This window comes from Poecile atricapillus (genome assembly GCF_030490865.1).
Source record: "Poecile atricapillus isolate bPoeAtr1 chromosome 32 unlocalized genomic scaffold, bPoeAtr1.hap1 SUPER_32_unloc_3, whole genome shotgun sequence".
Classification (NCBI taxonomy): domain Eukaryota; kingdom Metazoa; phylum Chordata; class Aves; order Passeriformes; family Paridae; genus Poecile; species Poecile atricapillus.
In genome coordinates, this window is record NW_026708983.1 from 39167 (window position 1) to 60590 (window position 21424).

Genomic DNA, 21424 nt, shown 5'->3' on the forward strand with positions numbered 1-21424 from the left:
GAGGTTGTGGTGGTGGGTGTGGTGATGGGAGAGGTTTGGTGGTTGTGTAGAAGCCATAGGGGTCAACCAAGAGTTGTGGTGGTCAACCAGGAGTTCTGGAGATCAACCAAGATTGATGGTGGTCAACCAAGAATGATGGAGATCAACCAAGAATCATGGTGGTCAACCAAGAGTTGTGGTCAACCAAGAGTTCTGGTGGTCAACCGAGAGTTGTGGAGGTCAACCAAGAATCATGGTGGTCAACCAAGAATCATGGTGGTCAACCAAGAATCATGGTGGTCAACCAAGAATGATGGTGGTCAACCAAGACTTTTGGAGATCAACCAAGAATGATGGTGGTCAACCAAGAATGATGGTGGTCAACCAAGAGTTTTGGAGATCAACCAAGAATCATGGTGGTCAACCAAGAGTTCTGGAGATCAACCAAGAGTCATTGGGGTCAACCAAGAATCATGGTGGTCAACCAGGAGTTGTGGTCAACCAGGAATCATGGTGCTTAACCAAGAATCATGGTGGTCAACCAAGAGTTCTGGTGGTCAGCCGAGAGTTGTGGAGGTCAACCAGGAGCTGTGGTCAACCAGGAATCATGGTGGTCAACCAAGAATCATGGTGGTCAACCAGGAATTGTGGTCAACCAGGTGTTGTGGTGGTCAACCAAGAGTTCTGGTGGTCAACCAAGAGTCCTGAAGGTCAACCAAGATTTTTGGAAATCAACCAGGAATCATGGTGGTCAACCAGGAGTTGTGGTCAACCAAGGGTTGTGGTGGTTGACCCAGAGTCCCGGGAAGAAGATGATGGGATGCTCCCAGAAGTCCTTGAGATGCCTCCAGCCAACTGAAAAATCCCCAAAAATCACGGGAACGAGATTTTGGGGCGCTCCTGGAAGTTCTGGAGATGCCTCCAAGCCTGGGGACCCCCCCAAAAAGAGACTTTGGGGTTCTCCCAGCGCCACCTCCAGCCCTGGAGACCCCTCCCCCAAATTCCCCCCCCCCCAAGGGGCCCCCCCAAACCCTTCCCATGGGCCCCTCCCCCAATTTTCCCTCTCGAGATGGGTCCAGCCCCTCCCCCCGCAGCATTTTTGGGGCTTTTCCGGGTGTTTTTGGGAGTTTCGGGTTTTGTATTTTAATTTAAAGGCGGGGCAAGCTCCGCCCACAATAAAGACAACGATTGGAGAGGGAGGTCCTGGGTTTTGGGGGGAAAATGGCGGGAATTGTGAGGGGGAAAATGGCGAAAAATGTGAGGAGAAAATGGCGGAAAACGTGAGGAGAAAATGGCGGAAATTGTGAGGGGAAAATGGCGGAAATCCTGAGGAGAAAATGGCGGGAATTGTGAGGAGAAAATGGCGGAAATCGTGCGGAGAAAAGGGCGGGAATCCTGAGGAGAAAATGGCGGAAGTCATGAGGACAAAATGGCGGAAATCCTGAGGGGAAAATGGCGGGAATTGTGAGGGGAAAATGGCGGAAATCATGAGGAGAAAAGGGCGGGAATCGTGAGGAGAAAATGGCGGAAATCATGAGGAGAAAATGGCGGGAATCGTGAGGAGAAAAGGGCGGGAATCGTGAGGAGAAAATGGCGGAAATTGTGAAGAGAAAATGGCAGCAGTCGTGAGAAGAAAATGGCGGGAATAGTGAGGGGAAAATTGTGGGAATCATGAGGAGAAAATGGCGGGAATAGTGAGAAGAAAATGGCGGAAATCATGAGGAGAAAATGGCGGGAATCGTGAGGAGAAAATGGCGGCAATCATGAGGGGAAAATGGCGGAAATCCTGAGGAGAAAATGGCGGGAATCCTGAGGAGAAAATGGCGGGAATCCTGAGGAGAAAATGGCGGGAATCGTGAGGAGAAAATGGCGGGAATCCTGAGGAGAAAATGGCGGGAATCGTGAGGAGAAAATGGCGGAAATCCTGAGGACAAAATGGCGGAAATCATGAGGAGAAAAGGGCGGGAATCGTGAGGAGAAAAGGGCGGGAATCGTGAGGGGAAAATGGCGGAAATCGTGAGGAGAGAAGCGGGAATCGTGAGGAGAAAATGGTGAGGATCATGGGGGGGGGGGAAGGCGGGAAATCCCCCCATAAATTCCTCCAAGTTTTCCCAAAATCCCCCCAAAATTCTCCTCAGTCACTCAGAACCCCCCAAATCCCCCCTCAAATCCTCCAAATTCCCCCAAAATCCTCCAAATTCCACCAAATCCCCCCCAATTCCTCTCTCAGCCACTCAGGACCCCCAAAATCCCCCCAAATCCTCCCAAAATTCCCTCAGTCACTCAGGACCACCCAAATTTCACCAAAAGCCTCCCAAAATCCCCAAATCCCCCCTCAAATTCCCCCCAAATCCTTCCAAAATCCCCTCTCAGTCACTCAGGACCCCCAAAATCCTCCCAAAATCCCTTCTCAGCCACTCAGGACCCCCAAAATCTCCCCAAAATCCCCCCAAACTTCCCCATAATCCCCCCAAGCTTCCCCAAAATCCCCCCAAATCCTCCTAAAATCCCCCAAATATCCTCAAACTTCCCCAAAATCCCCCCAAAATCCTCCCAAAATCCCCCCAAATCCCCCGAAATCCTCCCAAAATCCTCCCAAATTCCCCAAAATCCTCCCCCACCCCCCCAAAAAAAACCCCCTCCCCCACCCCCAATTCCCTCAAATCCTCCAAATTCCCCCCAAACTTCCCCAAAATCCCGCAAAATTCCCCCAATTCCCCCCAAAATCCTCCCCCACCCCCCAAAAAAAACCCTCCCCCACCCCTCCCCCACCCCCAATTCCCTCAAATTCCCAAAATCCCCCAAAATCCCCGCAAACTTCCCCAAAATCCCCCCAAATTCCCCCCAAATCCCCCAAAATTTCCCCCAAAATCCCCCAAAATCCTCCCCCACCCCCCAAAAAACCCCTCCCCCACCCCTCCCACCCCTCCCCCAATTCCCTCAAATTCCCAAAATCCCCCAAAATCCTCCCCCACCCCCCCAAAAAAACCCCTCCCCCACCCCTCCCCCACCCCAAATTCCCTCAAATTCTCCAAATTCCCCCCAAAATCCCCCAAAATCCTCCCCCACCCCCCCAAAAAAACCCCTCCCCCACCCCTCCCACCCCTCCCACCCCTCCCCCACCCCTCCCCCACCCCTCCCCTCCCCCACCCCCGGCCCCGCCCGCTTTAATCCGCGTCCCCCACGCCCCAATTAAACCCGATTTTAATTGGGGATGATGGGGGGGGGGTGGGGGAGGGGCTGGATGATGATGATGATGAAGGAGGAGGAGAGGGGGGGTGGGGGGGGGGAGGGGCGTGTCCCCCTGCTCGGGGACAGCGCGGGGACATCGCGGGGACATCGCGGGGACATCGAGGCCACCCCCGAGGGGACATCGAGGGGACAACGGAGAGCGGAGAAGGAGCCGGGGTGGCCCCTCCCCCACCCGGCCCCCCCGAGGGGCGGCGCAGAGGTTTGGGGGGGGGGGGTGGGGGAGGGGCTGGGGAGGGGGGGAGGGGGGGGGGGAGGGTGGCCCCAGTATGGCCCCAGTTTGGCCCAGTTTGGTTCCGGTTCGTGGGTTCTTTGTTTGGCCCCAGTTTGGCCCCAGTTTGGCCCCAGTTTGGCCCCAGTTTGTCCCAGTTTGTCCCAGTTTGGCCCCAGTTTGTCCCAGTTTAGCCCAGTCCCAGTTTGGCCCCAGTTTGCCCCAGTTTGCCCCAGTTTCCCCCAGTTTGTCCCTGTCCCAGTTTGGCCCCAGTTCCCAGTTTGTCCCAGTTTGACCCTGTCCCAGTTTGGTCCCAGTAGCCCAGTCCCAGTTTGGCCCCAATTCCCAGTTTGATCCCGTCCCAGTTTGTCCCAGTTTGTCCCAGTTTGACTCAGTCCCAGTTTGGCCCCAGTTTGTCCCAGTTTGTCCCAGTTTGCCCCTGTCCCAGTTTGGCCCCAGTTCCCAGTTTGGCCCCAGTTTGTCCCAGTTTGATCCCGTCCCAGTTTGATCCTGTCCCAGTTTGATCCCGTCCCAGTTTGCCCCAGTTTGTCCCAGTTTGATCCTGTCCCAGTTTGCCCCAGTTTGGCCCCAGTTTGCCCCAGTTTGACCCTGTCCCATTTTGTCCCAGTTCCCAGTTTGATCCTGTCCCAGTTTGGCCCCAGTTCCTGGGCTCTTCCCCTCCCAGTTTGTCCCAGTTTGATCCTATCCCAGTTTGGCCCCAGTTTGTCCCAGTTTGTCCCAGTTTGATCCTATCCCAGTTTGGCCCCAGTTTGTCCCAGTTTGGCTCCAGTTTACTCCCAGTTTGACCCTGTCCCAGTTTGGCCCCAGTTCCTGGGTTCTTCGAGTCCCAGTTTGGCCCCAGTTCCCAGTTTGATCCCGTCCCAGTTTGCCCTAGTTTGTCCCAGTTTGCCCCAGTTTGATCCTGCCCCAGTTTGACCCTGTCCCAGTTTGCCCCAGTTCCCAGTTTGCCCCTGTCCCAGTTTAACCCAGTCCCAGTTTGATCCCGTCCCAGTTTGCCCCAGTTTGGCCCCAGTTCCCAGTTTGTTCCCGTCCCAGTTTGGCCCAGTTCCCAGTTTGACCCTGTCCCAGTTTGCCCCAGTTTCCCCCAGTTTGTCCCAGTTTGACCCTGTCCCAGTTTGCCCCAGTTCCCAGTTTGCCCCTGTCCCAGTTTAACCCAGTCCCAGTTTGATCCCGTCCCAGTTTGCCCCAGTTTGGCCCCAGTTCCCAGTTTGACCCTGTCCCAGTTTGCCCCAGTTTCCCCCAGTTTGTCCCAGTTTGACCCAGTCCCAGTTTGGCCCCAGTTCCTGGGTTCTTCGAGTCCCAGTTTGGCCCCAGTTCCCAGTTTGATCCTGTCCCAGTTTCTCCCAGTTTGTCCCAGTTTGCCCCTGTCCCAGTTTGCTCCTGCCCCAGTTTAACCCAGTCCCAGTTTGGCCCCAGTTCCCAGTTTGACCCTGTCCCAGCTTGGCCCCAGTTCCTGGGTTCTTCCTGTCCCAGTTTAGCCCCAGTTTGTCCCAGTTTGGCCCCAGTTTGTCCCAGTTTGGCCCCAGTTTGTCCCAGTTTGGCCCCAGTTTCCCCCAGTTTGTCCCAGTTTGACTCAGTCCCAGTTTGGCCCCAGTTTGTCCCAGTTTGGCCCCAGTTTCCCCCAGTTTGTCCCAGTTTGACTCAGTCCCAGTTTGGCCCCAGTTTGTCCCAGTTTGTCCCAGTTTGCCCCTGTCCCAGTTTGGCCCCAGTTCCCAGTTTGCCCCTGTCCCCGTTTGATCCCGTCCCAGTTTGCCCCAGTTTGCCCCAGTTTAGCCCAGTTTGATCCTGTCCCAGTTTGGCCCCAATTCCCAGTTTGATCCCGTCCCAGTTTGCCCCAGTTTGCCCCAGTTTAGCCCAGTTTGATCCTGTCCCAGTTTGGCCCCAGTTCCCAGTATAAATCTGTCCCAGTTTGCCCCAGTTTGTCCCAGTTTAACCCTGTCCCAGTTTGGCCCCAGTTCCCAGTTTGGCCCCAGTTTGTCCCAGTTTGATCCCGTCCCAGTTTGATCCTGTCCCAGTTTGATCCCGTCCCAGTTTGCCCCAGTTTGTCCCAGTTTGATCCTGTCCCAGTTTGCCCCAGTTTGGCCCCAGTTTGCCCCAGTTTGACCCTGTCCCAGTTTGTCCCAGTTCCCAGTTTGATCCTGTCCCAGTTTGGCCCCAGTTCCTGGGCTCTTCCCCTCCCAGTTTGTCCCAGTTTGATCCTATCCCAGTTCGGCCCCAGTTTGTCCCAGTTTGTCCCAGTTTGCCCCTGTCCCAGTTTGCTCCTGCCCCAGTTTGACCCAGTCCCAGTTTGGCCCCAGTTTGCCCCAGTTTAACCCAGTCCCAGTTTGCCCCAAATTCCCAGTTTGACCCTGTCCCAGTTTGTCCCAGTTTGTCCCAGTTTGTTCCCGTCCCAGTTTGGCCCAGTTCCCAGTTTGATCCTGTCCCAGTTTGTCCCAGTTTGTCCCAGTTTGTCCCAGTCCCAGTTTGTCCCAGTTCCCGGTGTCACCCTCTCCCAGTTTGCCCCAGTTTGCCCCAGTTTAACCGAGTCCCAGTTTGCCCCAGTTCCCAGTTTGACCCTGTCCCAGTATGGCCCAGTTTGATCCTGCCCCAGTTTGACCCTGTCCCAGTTTGGCCCCAGTTCCTGGGTTCTTCGAGTCCCAGTTTGGCCCCAGTTCCCAGTTTGATCCTGTCCCAGTTTCTCCCAGTTTATCCCAGTTTGTCCCAGTCCCAGTTTGACCCTGTCCCAGTTTGATTTTGTCCCAGTTTGGCCCCAGTTTGTCCCAGTTTAACCCAGTCCCAGTTTGGCCCATTCCCACGGTCCCAGTTGGTCCCAGTTTGTCCCAGTTTGTCCCATTCCCACGGTCCCAGTTTGGCCCAGTTTGTCCCAGTTCCCGGTGTCGCCCTCTCCCAGTTTGGTCCCAGTTTGGCCCATTCCCACGGTCCCAGTTGGTCCCAGTTTGGCCCAGTTTGGCCCATTCCCACGGTCCCAGTTGGTCCCAGTTTGTCCCAGTTCCCGGTGTCGCCCTCTCCCAGTTTGGCCCAGTTTGGCCCAGTCCCACAGTCCCAGTTGGTCCCAGTTTGGTCCCAGTTTGGCCCAGTCCCACGGTCCCAGTTTGGCCCAGTTTGTCCCAGTTCCCAGGGTTGCCCTCTCCCAGTTCATCCCAGTTCATCCCAGTTCATCCCAGTTCATCCCAGTTGGTCCCAGTCCCTCCCCAGTTCCGGTTCCCACGGGAAAGGGGCGGGGCCAACTTCGGGTGGGCGGGGCCTGAGCCCAAACTGGGAAATCCCCCCCAAACTGGGATCCCAAACTGGGAACCCAAACCCCAAACTGGGAACCCAAACTGGGAGCCCAAACTGGGAAACCCCCCCCAAACTGGGAGCCCAAACTGGGAACCCAAACTGGGAGCCCAAACTGGGAAACCCCCCCCAAACTGGGAGCCCAAACTGGGAGCCCAAACTGGGAACCCCCCCCAAACTGGGAACCCAAACTGGGAACCCCAAACTGGGAACTTTGGCCCCAAACTGGGAGCCCAAACTGGGAACCCAAACTGGGAACCCCAACCCCAAACTGGGAGCCCAAACTGGGAACCAAACCCCAAACTGGGAACCCAAACTGGGAACCCAAACTGGGAACCCCCCCCCAAACTGGGAACCCAAACTGGGATCCTCGACCCCAAACTGGGACCCCAAACTGGGATCCTCGACCCCAAACTGGGACCCCAAACTGGGAACCCCAACCCCAAACTGGGACCCCAAACTGGGAATCCCCCCCCAAACTGGGACCCCAAACTGGGACCCCAAACTGGGAACCCAAACTGGGAAACCCCCCCAAACTGGGAGCCCAAACTGGGAACCCCAGTCCCAAACTGGGAACCCAAACTGGGAACCCAAACCCCAAACTGGGAACCCAAACTGGGAAATCCCCCCCAAACTGGGAACCCAAACTGGGAAATCCCCCCCAAACTGGGACCCCAAACTGGGAACCCAACCCCAAACTGGGAACCCAAACTGGGAACTGAACCCCAAACTGGGAACCCAAACTGGGAAACCCCCCCCAAACTGGGAACCCCAACCCCAAACTGGGAACTTTGGCCCCAAACTGGGAGCCCAAACTGGGAAATCCCCCCCAAACTGGGAGCCCAAACTGGGAAACCCCCCCCAAACTGGGAGCCCAAACTGGAAACCCCCCCCAAACTGGGAAACCCAAACTGGGAACACCCCCCCCAAACTGGGAGCCCAAACTGGGAACCGAACCCCAAACTGGGATCCCAAACTGGGAACCCCAACCCCAAACTGGGACCCCAAACTGGGACCCCAAACTGGGAACCCAAACCCCAAACTGGGAGCCCAAACTGGGAAGTTCAGCCCCAAACTGGGACCCCAAACTGGGACCCCAGACTGGGAACCCCAACCCCAAACTGGGAACTTTGGCCCCAAACTGGGAGCCCAAACTGGGAACCCAAACTGGGAACCCAAATCCCAAACTGGGACCCCAAACTGGGAACCCAAACTGGGACCCCAATCCCAAACTGGGAGCCCAAACTGGGAACCCCAGTCCCAAACTGGGACCCCAAACTGGGCCCCGCCCCTTTCCCCTCCCCCCCCCGCGGGGTCCCCGGAGGTCACCGGGGTGGGGGAGGGGCAGGGCGGGCCCCGCTAATTGGGGCCGCTAATTAAGGCCAATTAACGCCCTCGTTAATGAGCTCGAACTGCCGGGGCGGGTTGGGCACGATGACGTCATCGGGGGAAGGGTGGGGGAGGGGATGGGGGGGAGGGGAAGGGAAAATGACCGAAAATGACCCAAAATGACCCAAAAATGACCCAAAAATGACCAAAAATTATCAAAAATGACCAAAAATGACCAAAAATTGACCCAAAAATGACCAAAATTCCCCAAAAATCCCCCAAAAATTCCGAAAAAATTCACCAAAAAATAAAAAAAAAAAAAAAATCCCCAAAAATTCCCAAAAAATCCCCCCAAAAAATCCCAAAATTTCCCCAAAAATTCCCAAAAAATCCCAAAAATTCCCCCAAAAAATCCCAAAAAATCCCCAAAAAATCCCAAAAATTCCCCCAAAAATTCCCCAAAAAATAAAAAAAAAATCCCCAAAAATTCCCAAAAAATCCCAAAAAAATCCCAAAAAATCCCCAAAAAATCCCAAAAATCCCCCAAAAAATCCCCCAAAAAATCCCCAAAAAATAAAAAAAACCCCCAAAAAATTCCCAAAAAATCCCCCAAAAATCCCAAAAATTTCCAAAAAATGCCCAAAAATCCCCCAAAAATTCCCAAAAATCCCCCCAAAATTCGCAGAATTGACCCAAAAATTCCCAAAAATTCCTTAAAAAAATCCCCAAAAAAATCCCCCAAAAAATCCCCAAAAACCCCAAAAAATCCCCCCAAAAATTCCCAAAAAACCCCAAAAAAATCCAAAAAAATTCCCAAAAAATCCCCAAAAATTCCCAAAAAATCCCAAAAATTCCCCCAAAAAATCCCAAAAAATCCCCAAAAAATCCCAAAAACTTCCCAAAAATCCCCTCAAAAATTCCAAAAAAATTCCCCCCCAAAAATCCCAAAAATCCCAAAAAAAATCCCCCAAAAAAATCCCCCCAAAACCCCCCAAAAATTCCCAAAAAAATTAAAAAAAAAATCCAAAAAAATTCCCAAAAAATCCCCAAAAAATCCCAAAGATTCCCAAAAAATTCCCAAAAATCCCCCCAAAATTCCCCAAAAAATTCCCCAAAAAATCAAAAAAAAAAATCCCCAAAAATTCCCAAAAAATTCCCAAAAATTCCCCAAAAAATAAAAAAAAAAAATCGAAAAAATTCCAAAAAAATCCCCAAAAAATAAAAAAAAAAAACCAAAAAATCCCAAAAAAAATCCCAAAAAATTCCCAAAAAATCCCCAAAAAATCCCAAAAAATTCCCAAAAAAACCCCCAAAAATCCCCAAAAAATCCCCAAAAATCCCAAAATTCCCGAATTTTCCCCAAATCCCCGGAATTGACCCCAAATTTTATTTCCCCCCCCCCCAGAGGAGATGCGGCGACGCCCCCTGGAGCTGCTGCTGGGGACCCTGCTCCTGCTGCTGCTGACAACAGGTGGGGACACAGCACCTCCAGAAGCTTCCAGAAAGGTTCCAGAAAGGTTCCAGAAGGTTCCAGAAGCTTCCAGAAGGTCCCAAACTTGGTTCCAGAAGGTTCTGGAAGGTTCAGGAAGGTTCCAGAAGGTTCAGAAAGATTCAGGAAGGTCCCAAACTTGGTTCTAGAAGGTCCCAGACTTGGTTCTAGAAGGTTCAGGAAGGTTCCAGAAGGTTCAGCAAGGGTCAGGAAGGTCCCAAACTTGGTTTCAGAAGGTTCCAGAAGGTTCCAGAAGGTTCAGAAAGATTTAGGAAGGTCCCAGACTTGGTTCTAGAAGGTTCAGAAAGGTTCCAGAAGTTTCCAAACTTGGTTCCAGAAGGTTTCAGAAGGTCCCAATCTTGGTTCCAGAAGGTTCTGGAAGGTTCAGGAAGGTTCCAGAAGGTCCCAAACTTGGTTCCAGAAGGTCCCAGACTTGGTTCCAGAAGGTTCCAGAAGGTCCCAAACTTGGTTCTAGAAGGTTCTGAAAGGTTCCAGAAGGTTCCAGAAGGTTCAGAAAGATTCAGGAAGGTCCCAAACTTGGTTCTAGAAGGTCCCAGACTTGGTTCTAGAAGGTTCGGGAAGGTTCCAGAAGGTTCTGAAAGGTTCAGGAAGGTTCCAGAAGGTTCAGAAGGTTTCAGAAAGGTTCAGGAAGGTTCCAGAAGGTCCCAAACTTGGTTCCAGAAGCTTCCAGAAGGTCCCAAACTTGGTTCCAGAAGCTTCCAGAAGGTCCCAAACTTGGTTCCAGAAGGTTCTGAAAGGTTCAGGAAGGTTCAGAAGGTTCCAGAAGGTTCAGAAAGGTTCCAGAAGGTCCCAGACTTGGTTCCAGAAGGTTCCAGAAGGTTCCAGAAGGTTCAGAAAGGTTCAGGAAGGTCCAGAAGGTTCCAGAAGGTTCAGAAAGGTTCAGGAAGGTCCAGAAGGTTCCAGAAGGTTCCAGAAGGTTCAGAAAGGGTCAGGAAGGTCCCAAACTTGGTTCCAGAAGGTTCCAGAAGGTTCAGAAAGGTTCCAGAAGGTTCCAGAAGGTTCAGAAAGGGTCAGGAAGGTTCCAGAAAGGTTCAGGAAGGTTCAGGAAGGTTCAGAAGGTTCAGAAGGTTCAGAAAGGGTCAGGAAGGTTCCAGAAGGTTCAGAAGGTTCCAGAAGGTTCCAGAAGGTCCCAAACTTGGTTCCAGAAGGTTCTGAAAGGGTCAGGAAGGGTCAGGAAGGTTCAGGAAGGTTCAGGAAGGTTCCAGAAGGTCCCAAACTTGGTTTCAGAAGGTTCAGAAAGGGTCAGGAAGGTCCAGAAGGCTCCAGAAGCTTCCAGAAGCTTCCAGAAGGTCCCAAACTTGGTTCTAGAAGGGTCCAGAAGGTCCCAAACTTGGTTCCAGAAGGTTCCAGAAGGTTCCAGAAGGTTCAGAAAGGGTCAGGAAGGTCCCAAACTTGGTTCTGGAAGGTTCCAGAAGGTTCAGAAAGGTTCCAGAAGGTCCCAAACTTGGTTCCAGAAGGTTCTGAAAGGTTCAGAAAGGGTCAGGAAGGTCCAGAAGGTCCAGAAAGGGTCAGAAAGGTTCAGAAGGTTCCAGAAGGTTCAGAAAGGGTCAGAAAGGTTCCAGAAGGTCCCAGACTTGGTTCCAGAAGGTTCCAGAAGGTTCCAAACTTGGTTCCAGAAGGTTCCAGACTCGGTTCTAGAAGGTTCTGGACTCGGTTCTAGGCTTGGTTCTAGATTCGGTTCTAGAAGGTTCTAGAGCGGTTCTAGACTCGGTTCTAGAAGGTTCTAGACTCGGTTCTAGAAGGTTCTAGAGCGGTTCTAGACTCGGTTCTAGAAGGTTCTAGACGGTTCTAGAGCGGTTCTAGACTCGGTTCTAGACTCGGTTCTAGAAGGTTCTAGAGCGGTTCTAGACTCGGTTCTAGAAGGTTCTAGACGGTTCTAGAGCGGTTCTAGACTCGGTTCTAGACTCGGTTCTAGAAGGTTCTAGAGCGGTTCTAGGCTCGGTTCTAGAAGGTTCTGGACTCGGTTCTGGAGCAGGTTCTGGGTTGGGTTCCAGCTCCGGTTCCTGAGCTGGTTCTGAGGTCCAGGTGAGGTCCAGGTGAGGTTCCAGGTCCCAGGTGAGGTCCCAGGTGAGGTTCAGGAGATGTTCCTGGAGATGTCCCAGGTCCCAGGTGAGGTCCAGGAGATGTCCCAGGTGAGGTCCAGGTGAGGTCCAGGTGAGGTCCAGGTGAGGTCCAGGAGATGTCCCAGGTCCCAGGTGAGGTCCGGGTGAGGTCCAGGAGATGTTCCAGGAGATGTTTCAGATTCAGGTGAGGTTCCAGGTCCCAGGTGAGGTCCAGCTGAGGTTCAGGAGATGTTCCAGGAGATGTTTCAGGTCCCAGGAGATGTTCCAGGAGATGTGTCAGGTTTCACGAGAGGTTCAGCTGAGGTTCAGGAGATGTTCCAGGTCCCAGCTGAGGTCCAGAAGATGTTCCTGGAGATGTTCCAGGTCCCAGCTGAGGTTCCTGGAGATGTTCCAGGAGATGTTCCAGGTCCCAGCTGAGGTTCAGGAGTTCCTGGAGATGTTCCTGGAGATGTTCCAGGTCCCAGCTGAGGTCCAGGAGATGTTCCAGGAGATGTTCCAAGTTCCTGGAGATGTTCCAGGTTCAGGAGATGTTCCAGGAGATGTTCCAGGTCCCATCTGAGGTTCAGATGTTCCTGGAGATGTTCCTGGAGATGTTCCAGGTCCCACTGAGGTTCAGGAGATGTTCCTGGAGATGTCCCTGGAGATGTTCCAGGTCCCGCTGAGGTTCTCTCTGTCTCCACAGGTGGTCAGGTGGCAGGTGACACTCGCGTGGTTGGTGGCCACGCCTGCGTGCCGCACTCTCAGCCCTGGCAGGTGGCCGTGCTGGACATGTACAAACTCTACTGCGGGGGGGTCCTGGTGGCACCACGATGGGTGGTGACGGCGGCCCACTGCACCACACCTGGGTAAGGACACCTGGAGATACCCCTGGGGACACCTGGGGACACCTGGGGACACCTGGGGACACACAGGTCCCACCCCTGTCCCACCCCTCCCTCTGTTCCCTCAGGTGTCCCCCCTCCATGTCCCTCAGATGTTCCTCAGATGTTCCTCAGATGTTCCTCAGGTGTTCCTCAGATGTTCCTCAGATGTTCCTCAGGTGTTCCTCAGATGTTCCTCAGGTGTTCCTCAGATGTTCCTCAGGTCCCACAGGTTCTTCAGGTCCCTCAGATGTTCCTCAGATGTTCCTCAGGTGTTCCTCAGGTGTTCCTCAGGTGTTCCTGAGATGTTCCTCAGGTGTTCCTCAGGTCCTTCAGGTCCTTCAGATGTTCCTTAGATGTTCCTCAGGTGTTCCTCAGGTGTTCCTCAGATGTTCCTCAGGTCCTTCAGGTCCCTCAGATGTCCCTCAGGTGTTCCTCAGGTGTTCCTCAGGTGTTCCTCAGGTGTTCCTCAGGTGTTCCTCAAGTGTTCTCCATGTTCCTTAGATGTTCCTCAGGTCCTTCAGGTGTCCCCCAGGTGTCCCCCAGGTCCCTCAGGTGTCCCTCAGATGTCCCTCAGGTCACCCAGGTGTTCCTCAGGTCCTTCAGGTCCCTCAGATGTCCCTTAGATGTCCCCCAGGTCCCTCAGATGTTCCTCAGATGTTCCTCAGGTGTTCCTCAGATGTTCCTCAGGTGTTCCTCAGATGTTCCTCAGATGTTCTCAGGTGTTCCTCAGGTGTTCCTCAGGTGTTCCTCAGGTGTCCCTCAGGTGTCCCTCAGGTGTTCCTTAGATGTTCCTCAGGTGTTCCTCAGGTGTTCCTCAGATGTTCCTCAGGTGTTCCTCAGGTCCTTCAGATGTTCCTCAGGTGTTCCTCAGGTGTTCCCCAGCTCCTTCAGGTGTCCCCCAGGTGTCCCTCACCTGTCCCCTCCCCTCAGCGTCACCACGGTGGCCCTGGGCAAGCACCTCCTGTACGGGCGGGAGGCCAGCGACGAGCGGCGCATGGTGGCCCTGAGATGTCCCCCAGGTGTCCCTCAGGTGCCCCTTAGATGTTCCTCAGGTCCCTCAGATGTTCCTCAGATGTTCCTCAGGTCCCTCAGATGTTCCTCAGGTGTTCCTCAGGTGTTCCTCAGATGTTCCTCAGGTGTTCCTCAGGTGTTCCTCAGGTCCTTCAGGTCCTTCAGATGTCCCTTAGATGTCTCTCAGGTCCTTCAGATGTCTCCTAGGTGTTCCTCAGATGCTCCTCAGGTCCTTCAGGTCCTTCAGATGTCCCTCAGATGTTCCTCAGGTGTTCCTCAGGTGTTCCTCAGGTCCCTCAGATGTCCCTCTGATGTTCCTCAGATGTCTCCTAGGTGTTCCTCAGGTGTTCCTCAGGTGTTCCCCAGGTCCTTCAGGTGTCCCTCAGATGTTCCTCAGGTCCCCCAGGTGTCCCTCACCTGTCCCCACCCCTCCTCAGCGTCACCACGGTGGCCCTGGGCAAGCACCTCCTGTACGGGCGCGAGGCCGGCGACGAGCGGCGCATGGTGGCCCGCATGGTGGCCCACCCGGGCTACGACCCCACCACCAAGGACAACGACATCATGCTCCTCAAGCTTCTGACCCCGGCCACCATCTCGGACCGCGTCCGGCCCATCCCGGTGGCCTCCTGCCTGCCCCGGGCCGGCACCTCCTGCCTGACGTCGGGATGGGGGGCCACCACCTCGCCTGAAGGTAGCGGAGGGGGTGGTGGGGAGGTCGGGTCTTCTGGTGGTCTTCTGGTGGTCATTTCATGGTCAGTTGGGTCTTCTGGTGGTCAGTTGGATCTTCTGGTGGTCAGTTGGGTCATCTCGTGGTCAGTTGGGTCTTCTGGTGGTCATCTGGTGGTCATTTCATGGTCACTTGGGTCTTCTGGTGGTCGTCTGGTGGTCATTTCATGGTCAGTTGGGTCTTCTCGTGGTCGTTTCATGGTCAGTTGGGTCTTCTGGTGGTCACCTGGTGGTCATTTCATGGTCACTTGGGTCTTCTGGTGGTCAGTTGGATCTTCTGGTGGTCATCTGGTGGTCATTTCATGGTCACTTGGGTCTTCTGGTGGTCGTCTGGTGGTCATTTCATGGTCAGTTGGGTCTTCTGGTGGTCATTTCGTAGTCAGGTCTTCTGGTGGTCATCTGGTGGTCATTTTGTGGTCAGTTGGGTCATCTCCTGGTCAGTTGGGTCTTCTGGTGGTCATTTCATGGTCAGTTGGGTCTTCTGGTGGTCACCTGGGCCACCTCTCATGGTCACTTCGGACCTCTGGTGGTTACCTGGGTGTCCTGCTGGTCACTCTGGTGGTCACTGTGGTCACTGTGGTCACTGTGGTGGTCCCAATGTTCTCAGTGGTCACTGTGGTCACTGTGGTCACTGTGGTCACTCTGGTGGTCACTGTGGTCACTCTGTGTCCCCACAGTGACGTACCCCGAGGTCCTCCAGTGTGTCAATGTCACTGTGGTCACTGTGGTGGTCACTGTGGTCACTGTGGTGGTCCCAATGTTCTCAATGGTCACTGTGGTCACTGTGGTGGTCCCAATGTTCTCAATGGTCACTGTGGTGGTCCCAGTGGTCCCAGTGGTCCCAGTGGTCACTCTGGTGGTCACTGTGGTCACTCTGGTCACTCTGTCCACAGTGACGTACCCCGAGGTCCTCCAGTGTGTCAATGTCACTGTGGTCACTGTGGTGGTCACTGTGGTGGTTTCTGTGGTCCCAGTGGTCACTGTGGTCACTGTGGTCACTCTGGTGGTCACTGTGGTCACTCTGGTGGTCACTCTGGTCACTCTGGTGTCCACAGTGACGTACCCCGAGGTTCTCCAGTGTATCAACGTCACTGTGGTCACTGTGGTCACTCTGGTGGTCACTGTGGTCACTCTGGTGGTCACTTAGTGGTCACTCTGTCCACAGTGATGTACCCCGAGGTTCTCCGGTGTGTCAATGTCACTGTGGTCACTGTGGTCACTGTGGTGGTCACTCTGGTCACTTTGGTGGTCACTGTGGTCACTGTGGTCACTCAGTGGTCACTCTGTGTCCCCACAGTGACGTACCCCAAGGTCCTCCAGTGTGTCAACGTCACTGTGGTCACTGTGGTCACTGTGGTGGTCCCAGTGGTCACTGTGGTGGTCCCAATGTTCTCAATGGTCATTCTGGTGGTCACTCTGGTGGTCCCAGTGGTCCCAGTGGTCACTGTGGTGGTCCCAGTGGTCACTCTGGTCGCTCTGGTCACTGTGGTCACTCTGATGGTCCCAGTGGTCACTCTGGTGGTCACTCAGTGGTCACTCAGTGGTCACTCTGTGTCCCCACAGTGACGTACCCCGAGGTCCTCCAGTGTGTCAACGTCACTGTGGTCACTGTGGTCACTGTGGTGGTCCCAATGTTCTCAGTGGTCATGGTGGTCCCAGTGGTCACTGTGGTCACTCTGGTGGTCACTGTGGTCACTCAGTGGTCACTCTGGTGGTCACTCTGGTCACTCTGTCCCCACAGTGACGTACCCCGAGGTCCTCCAGTGTGTCAATGTCACTGTGGTGGTCACTATGGTCACTGTGGTGGTCCCAATGTTCTCAAGGGTCACTGTGGTCACTTTGGTGGTCACTGTGGTCACTCTGGTGGTCCCAGTGGTCACTCTGGTGGTCACTCAGTGGTCACTCTGTCCCCACAGTGACGTACCCCGAGGTTCTCCAGTGTGTCAACGTCACTGTGGTCACTGTGGTGGTCACTATGGTCACTGTGGTGGTCCCAATGTTCTCAATGGTCACTGTGGTGGTCACTGTGGTCACTCTGGTGGTCACTGTGGTCACTCAGTGGTCACTCTGTCCCCACAGTGACGTACCCCGAGGTCCTGCAGTGTGTCAACATCACTGTGGTCACTGTGGTCACTGTGGTGGTCCCAATGTTCTCAATGGTCACTGTGGTCACTCTGGTGGTCACTGTGGTCACTCTGGTGGTCCCAATGTTCTCAATGTCACTGTGGTCACTCTGGTGGTCACTGTGGTCACTGTGGTCACTCTGGTGGTCACTCTGGTCACTCTGTGTCCCCACAGTGACGTACCCCGAGGTTCTCCAGTGTGTCAATGTCACTGTGGTCACTGTGGTGGTCCCAATGTTCTCAGTGGTCACTGTGGTGGTCCCAATGTTCTCAGTGGTCATGGTGGTCACTCTGGTGGTCACTGTGGTCACTCTGGTGGTCACTGTGGTCACTCTGGTGGTCATGGTGGTCACTCTGGTGGTCACTCTGGTCACTCAGTGGTCACTCTGTCCCCACAGTGACGTACCCCGAGGTTCTCCAGTGTGTCAACGTCACTGTGGTCACTGTGGTGGTCCCAATGTTCTCAATGGTCACTGTGGTCACTCTGGTGGTCACTGTGGTCACTCTGGTGGTCCCAATGTTCTCAATGTCACTGTGGTCACTCTGGTGGTCACTGTGGTCACTGTGGTCACTCTGGTGGTCCCAGTGGTCACTCAGTGGTCACTCTGGTGGTCACTCTGTCCACAGTGACGTACCCCGAGGTCCTGCAGTGTGTCAACGTCACTGTGGTCACTGTGGTCACTGTGGTGGTCATGGTGGTCACTGTGGTGGTCCCAATGTTCTCAGTGGTCACTCTGGTGGTCACTGTGGTCACTCAGTGGTCACTCTGGTGGTCACTCAGTGGTCACTCTGTCCACAGTGACGTACCCCGAGGTTCTCCAGTGTGTCAATGTCACTGTGGTCACTGTGGTGGTCCCAATGTTCTCAGTGGTCACTGTGGTGGTCCCAATGTTCTCAGTGGTCATGGTGGTCACTCTGGTGGTCACTGTGGTCACTCTGGTGGTCACTGTGGTCACTCTGGTGGTCATGGTGGTCACTCTGGTGGTCACTCTGGTCACTCAGTGGTCACTCTGTCCCCACAGTGACGTACCCCGAGGTTCTCCAGTGTGTCAACGTCACTGTGGTCACTGTGGTGGTCCCAATGTTCTCAATGGTCACTGTGGTGGTCCCAATGTTCTCAGTGGTCATGGTGGTCACTGTGGTCACTCTGGTGGTCACTCAGTGGTCACTCAGTGGTCACTCTGTCCACAGTGACGTACCCCGAGGTTCTCCAGTGTGTCAACGTCACTGTGGTCACTGTGGTGGTCCCAATGTTCTCAATGGTCACTGTGGTGGTCCCAGTGGTCACTGTGGTCACTCTGGTCACTGTGGTCACTCTGGTGGTCACTGTGGTCACTGTGGTCATTTTGGTGGTCACTGTGGTCACTCTGGTGGTCACTCTGTCCACAGTGACGTACCCCAAGGTTCTCCAGTGTGTCAATGTCACTGTGGTCACTGTGGTGGTCCCAATGTTCTCAGTGGTCACTGTGGTGGTCCCAGTGGTCACTGTGGTCACTGTGGTCACTCTGGTGGTCACTCAGTGGTCACTCAGTGGTCACTCTGTCCCCACAGTGACGTACCCCGAGGTTCTCCAGTGTGTCAACGTCACTGTGGTCACTGTGGTCACTGTGGTGGTCCCAATGTTCTCAGTGGTCACTGTGGTCACTCTGGTGGTCACTGTGGTCACTCTGGTGGTCACTCTGTCCACAGTGACGTACCCCGAGGTCCTGCAGTGTGTCAATGTCACGCTCTTCTCGCCGGCCGAGTGTCGCCGTTTCTACCCCGGCTCCATCACGGACAACATGATCTGCGCCGGGAACGTGCGAGGAGGGATGGACTCGTGTCAGGTACCTGGAGATACCTGGGGACACCTGGGGACACCTGGAGATACCTGGGGAACATCTGGAGATACACCTGGGGACACCTGGGGACACCTGGGGACACCTGGAGATACCTGGAGATACCTGGGGACACCTGGGGACACCTGGGGACATCTGGGGACACCTGGGGACACCTGGGGACACCTGGAGATACCTGGAGATACAGCTGGGGACAGCTGGGGAACATCTGGGGACACCTGGGGACATCTGGAGATACACCTGGGGACACCTGGAGATACACCTGGGGACACCTGGAGATACCTGGGGACACCTGGAGATACACCTGGGGACACCTGGAGACACCTGGAGATACCTGGGGACACCTGGGGACACCTGGGGACACCTGGGGACACCTGGGGAACATCTGGAGATACACCTGGGGACAGCTGGGGAACACCTGGAGATACACCTGGGGACACCTGGGGACACCTGGGGACACCTGGAGAACATCTGGGGACACCTGGAGAACATCTGGGGAACATCTGGGGACACCTGGGGACACCTGGGGAACATCTGGGGACACCTGGAGAACATCTGGGGACACCTGGAGATACAGCTGGGGACACCTGGGGACACCTGGAGATACCTGGAGATACAGCTGGGGACAGCTGGGGAACATCTGGGGACACCTGGGGACACCTGGGGACATCTGGGGACACCTGGGGACACCTGGGGACACCTGGAGATACCTGGGGACACCTGGGGACACCTGGGGAACATCTGGAGATACCTGGAGACACCTGGGGACACCTGGAGACATCTGGGGACATCTGGGGACACCTGGGGACACCTGGAGATACCTGGGGACACCTGGAGATACCTGGGGACACCTGGGGACACCTGGAGATACCTGGGGACACCTGGGGACAGCTGGGGACACCTGGGGACACACCTGGGGACACCTGGGGACAGCTGGAGATACACCTGGGGACAGCTGGGGAACATCTGGGGACACCTGGGGACAGCTGAGGAACATCTGGGGACACCTGGAGATACCTGGGGACACCTGGGGACACCTGGGGACACCTGGGGACACCTGGGGAACATCTGGGGACACCTGGGGACACCTGGAGATACCTGGGGACACCTGGGGACACCTGGGGACACCTGGGGAACATCTGGAGATACCTGGGGACACCTGGGGACACCTGGGGACACCTGGGGACACCTGGAGACACCTGGGGATACCTGGGGAACATCTGGAGATACACCTGGGGACACCTGGGGAACATCTGGGGACACCTGGGGACAGCTGGGGACAGCTGAGGAACATCTGGGGACACCTGGAGATACCTGGAGACACCTGGAGAACATCTGGGGACACCTGGGGACACCTGGGGACACCTGGGGACACCTGGAGACACCTGGAGAACATCTGGGGACACCTGGGGACACCTGGGGAACATCTGGGGAACATCTGGGGACACCTGGGGACACCTGGGGATACCTGGGGACAGCTGGGGACACCTGGGGACAGCTGGGGACACCTGGAGATACCTGGAGATACCTGGGGACACCTGGGGACACCTGGGGACACCTGGGGACACCTGGAGATACCTGGGGACACCTGGGGACACCTGGGGAACATCTGGGGACACCTGGGGACAGCTGGGGACACCTGGAGAACATCTGGGGAACATCTGGGGATACACCTGGGGAACATCTGGGGACACCTGGGGACACCTGGGGACACCTGGGGACAGCTGGGGACCCCTGGAGATACCTGGAGATACCTGGGGACACCTGGAGATACACCTGGGGACACCTGGGGACACCTGGGGACACCTGGGGACACCTGGAGATACCTGGAGATACCTGGAGATACACCTGGAGATACCTGGGGACACCTGGGGATACCTGGGGACACCTGGGGACATCTGGAGATACCTGGGGACACCTGGGGACACCTGGGGACACCTGGGGACACCTGGAGAACATCTGGGGACACCTGGGGACACCTGGGGACACTCATCCCACCAGGAGTTTGGTTGACCCAACCCGTGGAGATCCACCAAGGGTTTGAGCAACCTCATGGAGATCCACCATGAGTTTGACCAACCCAACGAGGTCTTGGTTGACCCAAACCCCTGGAGATCCACCAAGGGCTTGGTTGACCCAACCCATGGAGGTCACTCAACCCCATGGAGATCCACCATGACTTTCACCATCCCACCATGAGTTTGACCAACCCAACGAGGTCTCGGTTGACCCAAACCCCTGGAGATCCACCAAGGGTTTGGTTGACACCATCCCATGGAGATCCACCAAGGGTTTCATCAACCCCTGGAGATCCACCAAGGGTTTCACCATCCCATGGAGGTCCACCAAGGGTTTCACCATCCCAACGAGGTCTTGGTTGACCCAAACCCCTGGAGATCCACCAAGGGTTTCACCAACCCTTGGAGATCCACCAAGGGTTTCACCAACCCATGGAGATCCACCAAGGGTTTCACCAACCCATGGAGGTCCACCATGAGTTTGACCAACCCAACGAGGTCTTGGTTGACCCAAACCCATGGAGATCCACCAAGGGTTTCACCAACCCCTGGAGATCCACCATGAGTTTGACCATCCCAACGAGGTCTCGGTTGACCCAACCCCCTGGAGATCCACCAACCCTCACCCCCCCACCCCACATCTCCTCCACCTCCACCCCCCAGGGCGATTCCGGCGGCCCCCTGGTGTGCGACGGGAACCTCCAGGGCATCGTCTCCTGGGGGATGGAGCGTTGTGGACAACCCCGGCGTCCCGGCGTCTACACCAAGGTGTGTCGCTACGCCCGCTGGATCCAGGAGACCATGGAGGACACCTGAGGAGGTCCCAGCACCTCCAGGAGAACGTGGAGAACATCTGAGGAGGTTCCACCATCTCCAGGAGAAGGTGGAGAACGTCTGAGGAGGTTCCACCATCTCCAGGAGAACGTCTGAGGAGGTTCCACCATCTCCAGGAGAAGATCTGAGGTCCCACCAGCTCCAGGAGAAGACCTGAGGAGGTCTCGGCTTGGTGGCGGGGACATTAAAGGATTTTTTGCTGGAATTTTGTGGTTTTTGGGGTTTTTTTTGGGGGGTGGAAAGGGTTAAAAATGGGGGGGTTTGGGGTTTTTTTATATCAATTTTATATCGGGTTTTATCAAATGATATCAAAAATAATTAAAGGTTTTGGAGAGGCCCCAAAATTCCCTGGAATTTCCCCGAAATCACCACA

The 21424-nt window shown here is 55.0% G+C and overlaps 2 protein-coding genes across 3 annotated transcripts; both read left to right on the top strand.

The window, feature by feature from the left end:
• Positions 1–24: 24 nt before the first annotated feature.
• Positions 25–838, top strand: LOC131574009 (uncharacterized). 2 transcript variants are annotated; one of them, XM_058828388.1, is made up of 3 exons: positions 25–178; positions 219–441; positions 499–838. In XM_058828388.1, the coding sequence occupies exons 1-3, from the start codon at positions 25–27 to the stop codon at positions 836–838; spliced, it is 717 nt and encodes a 238-aa protein (XP_058684371.1). The 2 variants fall into 2 exon arrangements, with proteins under 2 accessions (XP_058684371.1, XP_058684370.1); XM_058828387.1 differs by having other exon boundaries at positions 219–838.
• A 2465-nt stretch (positions 839–3303) lies between these two features.
• Positions 3304–21059, top strand: LOC131574005 (kallikrein-11-like). The gene is made up of 6 exons (XM_058828363.1): positions 3304–3430; positions 9471–9536; positions 12321–12483; positions 13950–14203; positions 18051–18187; positions 20881–21059. Exons 2-6 carry the CDS (start codon positions 9476–9478, stop codon positions 21031–21033), a joined length of 768 nt encoding a protein of 255 aa, XP_058684346.1. The 5' UTR covers positions 3304–3430; positions 9471–9475; the 3' UTR covers positions 21034–21059.
• Positions 21060–21424: the final 365 nt, after the last annotated feature.

Excerpts from the sequence above, each read along its gene's own strand:
- LOC131574009 (XM_058828387.1), top strand. The coding sequence starts at position 25 with ATGGGAGAGGTTTGGTGGTTGTGTAGAAGCCATAGGGGTCAACCAAGA. Across the intron at positions 179-218 it reads GTGGTCAACCAAGAGTTGTG|GTCAACCAAGAATCATGGTG; the intron begins GTCAACCAAGAG and ends AGAGTTGTGGAG.
- LOC131574005 (XM_058828363.1), top strand. The coding sequence starts at position 9,476 with ATGCGGCGACGCCCCCTGGAGCTGCTGCTGGGGACCCTGCTCCTGCTG. Across the intron at positions 9,537-12,320 it reads CCTGCTGCTGCTGACAACAG|GTGGTCAGGTGGCAGGTGAC; the intron begins GTGGGGACACAG and ends CTGTCTCCACAG. Across the intron at positions 14,204-18,050 it reads GGCCACCACCTCGCCTGAAG|TGACGTACCCCGAGGTCCTG; the intron begins GTAGCGGAGGGG and ends CTCTGTCCACAG.